At 39.7% G+C, this 8,426-nt stretch overlaps 1 protein-coding gene across 2 annotated transcripts; it reads right to left on the bottom strand.

Annotated features, from left to right (window-relative positions):
* Window positions 1-1,425: 1,425 nt before the first annotated feature.
* eomesb (eomesodermin homolog b) lies at window positions 1,426-7,274 on the bottom strand. Of its 2 annotated transcripts, XM_008432125.2 has the most exons (8): window positions 6,946-7,274; window positions 5,598-5,862; window positions 5,184-5,489; window positions 4,933-5,087; window positions 4,625-4,746; window positions 4,065-4,223; window positions 3,216-3,277; window positions 1,426-3,057 (listed from the first exon to the last, which is right to left on the bottom strand). In XM_008432125.2, exons 2-8 carry the CDS (start codon window positions 5,705-5,707, stop codon window positions 2,277-2,279), a joined length of 1,695 nt encoding a protein of 564 aa, XP_008430347.1. In that variant the 5' UTR covers window positions 5,708-5,862; window positions 6,946-7,274; the 3' UTR covers window positions 1,426-2,276. The 2 variants fall into 2 exon arrangements, with proteins under 2 accessions (XP_008430347.1, XP_008430346.1); XM_008432124.2 differs by having other exon boundaries at window positions 1,427-3,057; window positions 5,184-5,862; window positions 6,946-7,272.
* Between the last annotated feature and the right edge of the window lie 1,152 nt (window positions 7,275-8,426).

Here is an 8,426-nt window from a genome sequence, read left to right as displayed (position 1 = left end):
ACTAAGCACACAGTATTTTAATGAAATAAGCAAAGCAGCTAGATTTCTGTAGACAAGGGATCTGTAAATTGCTGCAGATTTACAGATCCCTTGTGTTGCATTGTGTTGCATCCAGGCATGCAACACAATGTGAACAGTCCACTTCTTTAACAATAATGGCTCTTGCAGGTTTGCAGGATTACACAAAAATCACCTAACTATATTCCTAGATTTTTCAGGTTGATCACCTTTTGTAGATTTTTTGCACGTCTTTTCAAGAATAAGAGATATGCTTCATACTTGAAGCATATCCCCCACCCTGCTGACATTGTGGTGAAGGGAGAGTCTGCTTTACTTTGCTAAGCTGGGAACAACTTAGCAAAAATAAACAAACTTATTTTTGCTAAGTTTGTTTTGCCCAAGTCCACATTTTAGTAAAAATCACTGGGTGTTTTTTGTCTTAAGTTTTGAAAAAGCAAAAACTTTGATAAATACTTTGTGTTCCGAGGGTCACAAATGGTCCCTGGGCTGCACTTTGGAGACCCTGAACTGAATCATGGAATATACATTTCAATGCACTGTCAATATACCATCACAATTCATGCACATCCACTGCTCCTTTTCCTCTGATCCTGTTACAACTGTGGATATGTGTGGTGCTAAATTGCATACATGTCTATAACTTTGAAACAGCAAAGGAAGCAGTGTGGAAGATGGCATTTAATACAAGAAAATGAAATCAGTATCTCCATGTAATTCATCAACGGATAGAACTATCATCTCTGATTGCTGTTGGTTATGTTCCGTTTTTCCTTCCACTCAACTTTCCAAAGACATGCCTGGATGCAACACAATGTGAGCCATCCACTTCTTTAACAGTAACAATTTATGACTTACCCACCTGTTGCAGGTGTCAGAAAACAACATTTTTTGAGGAACATTTGTTATTATTATTATTATTATTTTTTCTTTTGCTAGGTGGGATCTATCATCAGAATTAACAAAAGTATAGTGCTTGAAATATGTCCTATTTCACTTATTGAACTGAGTTACTAAAATAAGTTAAATCTTCCATAATATAGTTATTTATCTATGTCTATATATGTTAAGTGTATCACTTAATATGTTCATTAACCCTCTGCACTACTGAATAAAAAGTAAAATTATAAGCTTTACACCAAAGATCATTGTGGTTAGATTTAACACAACTCTTATGCACAATGCACCTCTGTTCAACATCTTAGTCTGTTATGACTGCAGCACACAATCAGCAATCTCTGTTGTTGATAAGAAATTAAATAAATAAATAAATAAATAAATAAATAAATAAATAAATAAGTCCGACATTTTTAATATGTAGGGTGAAGTCTACATATTCAGACCTTTTTTTTTTTTTTTAAATCTAGAGGAGATTCACTTTAAAAAATAGATTAGATTTACAATATCATAACAGTTTAGGAAGGAAAACATCCGATAAATATTGGACTTGAATGATTAACGTAGCGGCCCATGTAATGACAAAATTACGCCACTAGAGTGCGACGCAGTCCACAAGACCATCAACCCCGGTTCATCTGACGAAGTGCAGCTGACCAATCGCAATGCCTCGCGGGCGTCATATAGCTGTAAACGTATGAGCTTCATTCATGCTTAAATAGAAATGCGAAATGCACACATTAACCCTTGATAGAGCATGGAAATAACCTTGGATTTAAAAAGCTCTCTTATACACAAGTTTAATGCACAGCAGAACACAAATGCCTTTTATTATCAAATATCCAAACTTTGAAGCAATATATAACATAATATTCTCACATTTTACCAGTGCACACATTTCATATAAACAGACCTTCAATAAATAATCTGAAAACACATAATCTGACTGCCAAGGTTGATGTTGCAATGTATGCAACAAATAAGCAGTATATTTCTTTCTCTCTCTTTTTTTTGTGATTTTTTAAAAAGAAAATGGTTACATTAATCACATGCTTTAGTACAAAATTCCGAATACACAAACCTTGTTGGGGCATTTGAAAATATTTAGTCCAGGAATACGTCAGACCACTAAAAGATTGAATGACCTCATTTCTGGATGATAAAGCTTATTTGTGTAGTCTGGTAAATTGTTCTACATGTGCTTGATCATTTTACTTAAACGACAAAGGAAATTAAATGTTTCAGCCAAAACAAGATCAACAAAACTAAGGAAAATGTTAACTCCTTATTACTGTGGCAGATGAAAAAAAGCAAAGTGAGGCCCCTTGTTTTTCAAATTTGACAGGAAAAGAAATATGAACTTAGGGGTTTGTGTAAAAAGGATAGTAAGACATGCTTTTTGTTGGTGGGGTCTCTTTACTGTAGGGGCTACTGATGGTACCAGCGGCCAACTCTTCACACTTGCCGTTTGCGGGTGAGTCTTCTGAGCTTGGGCCGTTAAGAGACAGGCGCCTTCGCTTGCAGGCGATGGAAAATGAGTCAGCCTTGCTTGGTGAGAGGGCTGATGACTGAGTCTCTGTCCAGGAGCTGATCAGAGCTTCACTACCAGTCACCTCATCTTGTACCTGCGGTTTAACCTTTACCGACTCTTCTGGGAAACCAGCAGTAGGGCTGGGCCGGGGTGACCATGGCAGACTTGGAGGGACTTTTCTTTGGTAGGCTGCTCTGGACCCCCACCCTGCTGACATCGTGGTGAAAGGAGAGTCTGGGTAGTAGCTGAGAGCATGGGTGGTTTGCATGGACAGCGATTTGATGCCATAAGGAAGGAGGGAGCTCGAGTACTCCCCCTCATACGGCGTCAAGTCGAGCTTGCTGCTGGAGGCGCTGCTGTTCCCCCCCTGCTGCATAGAGGTGACAAACCACCTCTGCGACGCGCCGTCTTCTGTCTGAGGTGAGAGGAGGCTGCTGGTCTGCGGCACTGCTCTCTCGCAGTTGTAGAAGCGGTTCTGGGGGAGGTTGTTGACGAACTGGTCCTGGAAGAGGGGCTGCATGGTATAGCGGGTGCCGGGCACAATCTGGTGGGCACGGGGAGAGTCGGTCGGAGACGGGGTGAGGCGGTCATTCTCCGGAGCTGTGTACATTCTGGAAAGAAATAATGATGAATTAAATATAATGTGTGTGTGCATGTGTGTGTGAGGGGAGGGGGGGGGGGGGGGGGTTCGATGCTTGTAATATGAGTTGCCAGATGCAATTATGTGACATGAATGCGATGTAAAAAATAAATTAAAAACATTACTCACGAATCATAGTTATCTCTAAAACCTTTGGCAAAAGGATTGTGATCAATTTTCAACTGTGTGATCTAAAGAGAAGAAAAGCAAAAGAATTAGATGCAGGCATTCAGAATAAAAACAAAGGTCATGTTCTCTTTATATTTTTTGGACAACATAAATGTCAAACATATACCCATAATGGTTAGAGTTAAGAAAGTCTGGGACCCTCAACAGAATTGAAACAGGGACATTCCAACAACAACAGCCTTTATGTTCAAATGTTATTCATCATTACATCTAAAATGATATTGTTTGCAACTGGAGCAAAACATCAGCCAAATATCACATTGACTGACTTTACAACCAGTTGTATCTTTGCATAGAAAACCCTTAAGATACAATGTCTAGGTTAAAGATTTTTTTTTTTTTTTTAGTATTTACAGAAATTCAATTGTGTTTTCTAGAGCTCAGACAAGAAATGATGTAACAAACTATATCTTTCTCTCTAGTTGGTTCTTTCAGAGGAACACAGATAATTTGAAGGGGGGACACAATATTTTCTTCTCAGTCATTTTTCAGTAGAAAAGCTATTTTCTACTTCTAAAAAGAAAATCTAATCACTAAAATATTTTAATTGAACATTTTAAATAGTAAGGATTAGACATTTTGCTTTGCAAATATGTATATACATTAGAGCATTAAATCTAAGTACTTTTGCCTTAGAATAATAAATTACACACTCATGAAGTCCAATGAACCCAAAATCCTAAATTGCTAAATTATTAAATAAGTCATAGGTACTATATTCCCTCTTTAACACGTGAAGGTGAGAACAGTCCAGTTGAATAATAAAATGACTTGTGTCCATATACTCACATCAGTGTTCTGGTAGGCAGTGACTGCTATGAACTGGGTTTCTGGAAAAGTGAAACACTGGGTCTTTACGTCACTGTTGATGTCCTCCACTCCATCTTCCGTCACTTCCACAATGTGCAGCCGGGGCTGGTATTTGTGAAGCGATTGGAGCACAATCATCTGTTTGTAGAAGAAAAATGAAAATTAAAACACATAAAAACAAACGAGTCATTTTGGGTTTTTTTTTTTAAGTACTGTTCATTTGTTACCGAGACTCGTGAATTTATGCGCTGTTATAATTCGATGACTTGAATTGAATATTGCTTTTGTGCTTGCCCAAAATCTGCACAAGATAGTTAAACTCTAACTATCGTCAATTTTTTTTCTACTAATAACATGTTATTTTCTATTTAAATCATTTTTGTCGATGAATAACAAAAACAAGTTATACACTTTGAACATTTAAAACAAACGTGTGGTGCGGGATAATTTCATATGAATTATTTAGACATATTTCATATTTTATTAACGTCTCTTAATGAAAACTTTCATATTTGCGTTTTTTGGCGGCGCATTATTACCTGCGACGTGTTGTGACTGGTCCCCTTGTTATTGGTGAGTTTTAATTTGCTGAAGGAGATCTCCTGCCTCATCCAGTGGGCCCCGGTGTTCGGTGACTCAGGGTGGATGTAGACTTTGTTCCCTGATCATATTTACAACATATAAGTGTATAGAACAAACCGGAATGAATGCTTCAAAAACAAACAAAAAATTGCAATGTATTTATGTTTTGCTTATTTGTTTGCTTTAATCGAGGAGCAGATATATATAAGGAAAAATTCAAAACGTTTTTTTCTTTTTTTTTTTCTTTCCCCCCAGCATGGTTCACCTTGGTTGTTGTTGTCCGCCTTCCCACATGTGACCCACTTGCCACCCTGGAATCTCCAGTGGTTTGGATCTGCCAGCACCACCTCCACAAACACGTTATAATGCGCTGACACGTTCAAACCAGCCATGTTAAAACTGAGAAAGGGAAACATCCGCCTGGAAACACAAACCATCATTCATAAGCAAGGTAATTCCCACTGTAAAATTTTTTTTTTTAATGTACTTATTTGAGTTTCACCCCTGCCATCTAACCTGCCCTGCTTGGTGATAATCATCTCGGTCTGGTGCCGGTGAAACTTGAGCCAAAGCGACCGATTGCAAAGGTAAACCTGGGCCCTCATCCCGGGCCCGGGCCCCGGCAGGGCGACGTTGCTCAGAGCGGAACCCGACGCGGTGTATGGATTGTAAATGCAGCCGAGGTTCTGCCCGTGTTGATAGGAGGCGCCGAAGTGACTGCGCCCGGCGGCCGAGGAGGAATACCCCGCCGCTGGCAACACGGATCCCAGGTGGAGAGACGACGAATACCTGGCCGCGCCGGACGGGGGGTACACGGCCCCGCTGGGGGTGTAGGGGATAAAGGAGCAAGGGTTCGCTGTTTCTGGGCTGTGCTTGGTAATCGTGGATGGGATGTAGAAGCGATCGGAGGGCATGCCGTGTTCCGGATACCTGTTGCCCGCCGGCTCATCTCCATCCACGGCTGGAGAGGCGCGCTTCTCGTCCGCCGCCGCGTCTTTTGCAGATGAGTACGCGCTGCTTTCTCCCTCACCGCCCAGCATGACTGCGCCTGTCGTCTCCCTCTCAGTGACGATGCTTCGCAGCTTTGGTTTCTGTCTTGGACGTCCAGTGAAGACTGCGCTCTTCGGGGACGTGTTTCACCTCTACAGTCAATAATTGTGCTCAAACCTCTTCAGGGTGTCCACTGGAGTGTCCACTGTTAACGGAGACACAGAGACATTCAAGTTAAAGTCAGTTAAGAACAAAGTGATATGAAAGGCCTGCACGTTTTCAGTTGTTTTCAGTGAAATAGTCGTAAAATAAGATGTCAATAGTGATGCCAAATGGAAAATGAAACATGCATTTCTCTGAGAGCAGGTAACTATAAAAACAAATTACGTTGTTTTGTTTTCTTCCAGTACGACGTTAATCCTTAAAGGGGTTATAGAACTTCATATGATTTATTATAGTTAGTAAAAATGTACTAAATGGTTTTATTAAAAGTCCAGTCAAGCATAAAATCATATGATCGATCTATTTTCAGATTGTGTAGTTTTTTTTTTCAAGTGTTCATTTGCTTCAGGACATCCCTGCCAATTTCTTGTAAATCATATGACAAACCCGAAATGGGATGCACAGATTTGAGGTGCAACCATGATTGAAAACGCGATCACGGTTCATGAAATTTGTGACACACTCACTTTCAGGAGTAAATTGTAATTCCGCAGACAGAAGACGTTTTTTTTAATACAAATGATTATAGTGTTTTTTGTTTTTTTTTAAGAAACAAATGTTAAAGCGTATTTTGGTTAAAAATACGTTAACAGCTTTTAATATGCATATTTGTGTTAAGTCAGAAAAACATTAACCCCTTTTTTTTTTTTTTTTTTTTGCTTTTCTTTGAAACAGAAACTCCTGCTTTTAATGAATTTACATTCATTCACTTCTGATGCGCTCCTGCGTCCCAACGGGATTTCCGGTAAGAAACGGGGAAATAGACAATTATTTTTCCGTTTGAAGAAACCTGTGATGCTTCCTGCATCAGACAGATCAGACACATGAAATGAAAGCGACTACATTCCAACGTATAGTGACAGCAACACAGAAAGCATGGCATTTTGTGAAAATTTTTTTGAATATCTGTTCTGTTGTAATTAACTATATCTGCAACACTAGATGCAGGATTTAAGAAAAAAAAAAGAATTTCTACAAATGCAATTACATCTGCATATTACAATATTTATTTCAGCTGTAAAATTTTGAACTCAGTCAAAAAAAAAAAAATCTATTCAAAACTTACCAAGCAGTTGTTTCCTGATTGGAAGTCAGCTTCAACAGCTCTAAAATAAAATATGTTGTTCAAAAAGAGAGAGACAGAGAGAGAGAGAAAAAAAAAACTTCGACGTGTCAAACTATCTGCCAAATTGAAACCACGCCAGAGAGTGCCATCATGTTGTGCGAAGAGCAGTGATGTGAAATTCACAATAAAGCCAAAGAGCCATGTAGAGGCGGGCGGATCGGAGGCGCAGTCGCCGCAGATCTCTCCTTGTGGCCATGACGCGGCGACGACAGCCCTTTATCACGTCTGATCACCAGGGGAGGGGCTGGGGATCCTCAGCATCGCTGCCACGGTGTGCGAGAGGGAGCCTGCATCCTCACCCAGTGCATCACATTCATACGACAGGCATTAATCTATGATTTATCACCTACCTCAAGATTTATTGCAGATTCCTGGTGAGTGAAATTGTGGCCTAGATTAGAAGACTTTAATCTTCTAATCTAGAAGCTCCCACAAATTGCTTTGTGGGAGCTTCATGACTCTGAGCAATTTTTTTTAAAACTTCTAATCCAAAAATGATTTCAAGAAAACAATAATAATAATAATAATAATAATAATAATAATAATAATAATAATAATAATAATAATAATAATAATAAACAAATTGCAATTTTCGCTTGAACATAGTCAGCTTAGATATTTTCACATGTGAAACTTCCCATTAGGTTCAGGTCAGCCACTGAATGTAAACATCCTGTTGGTTCAGGTTACATCAAATTATGTGAATCATCAGGTAGAGGAGGAGCATATTGCGTGATTTACTGACAAAAGTAGCAAGTAACGACGATAAAATCTACACATTTCATTGTCTTTTCACAACAAACCGTTTGTTTTCGGAAGAGAAAAACCGGCACAGAGCTCTAGAATACCAGTAACACCAAAAGAGGGCAGGTTTCTTTTCAGTTTGTCACAAAAGTGACAAGACTTCTCAGAACACTTTAGATTTCCTATCAGCCTTTTCCTGCTTGACTGTTTTGTAGCCTCTTTGCTTCAAAGAAAACCCAACTCCTTCTCTGAATTGGGCTGCATTGCTGTGTTAATGGCACACCTTTTAACCGCCTGCAGACCCCTGTCCTCTCCCAGCCCCAGACGATGCTCAGCCTCTGCTGTTTACTCGAGGGGGGAACGTTTCCATGATAAAGGAGACGAGGGACTTAGTTGAGCAGGTCGCCACCTCTGAAATAAACACACCGCACATCAAACGAGACAAATCAAAACTGACCGAGCCGCAAGCAGTCTCTAGCTAATACGCTTCTGTGGACTGCACTGATAAAGCCGGTGGGTTGTTTGATTTGTTTCAGAACCTCATGAATATGGAGCTGGATTTCACAGAGCCTGCTGTGGGCATGCTTTTGGCGTGAAATCTGCTTTGAAACAAGAGTTTTCAACTGCTTGGTTGTTTCCTAACTTGACAATGAGAGTACTTTGTGAAAGTACTCACA

Source organism: Poecilia reticulata, linkage group LG16, assembly GCF_000633615.1.
Source record: "Poecilia reticulata strain Guanapo linkage group LG16, Guppy_female_1.0+MT, whole genome shotgun sequence".
NCBI classification, from domain to species: domain Eukaryota; kingdom Metazoa; phylum Chordata; class Actinopteri; order Cyprinodontiformes; family Poeciliidae; genus Poecilia; species Poecilia reticulata.
Note: the sequence above shows the minus strand (reverse complement) of the source record. Positions and strands in the feature narration are given on the sequence as shown.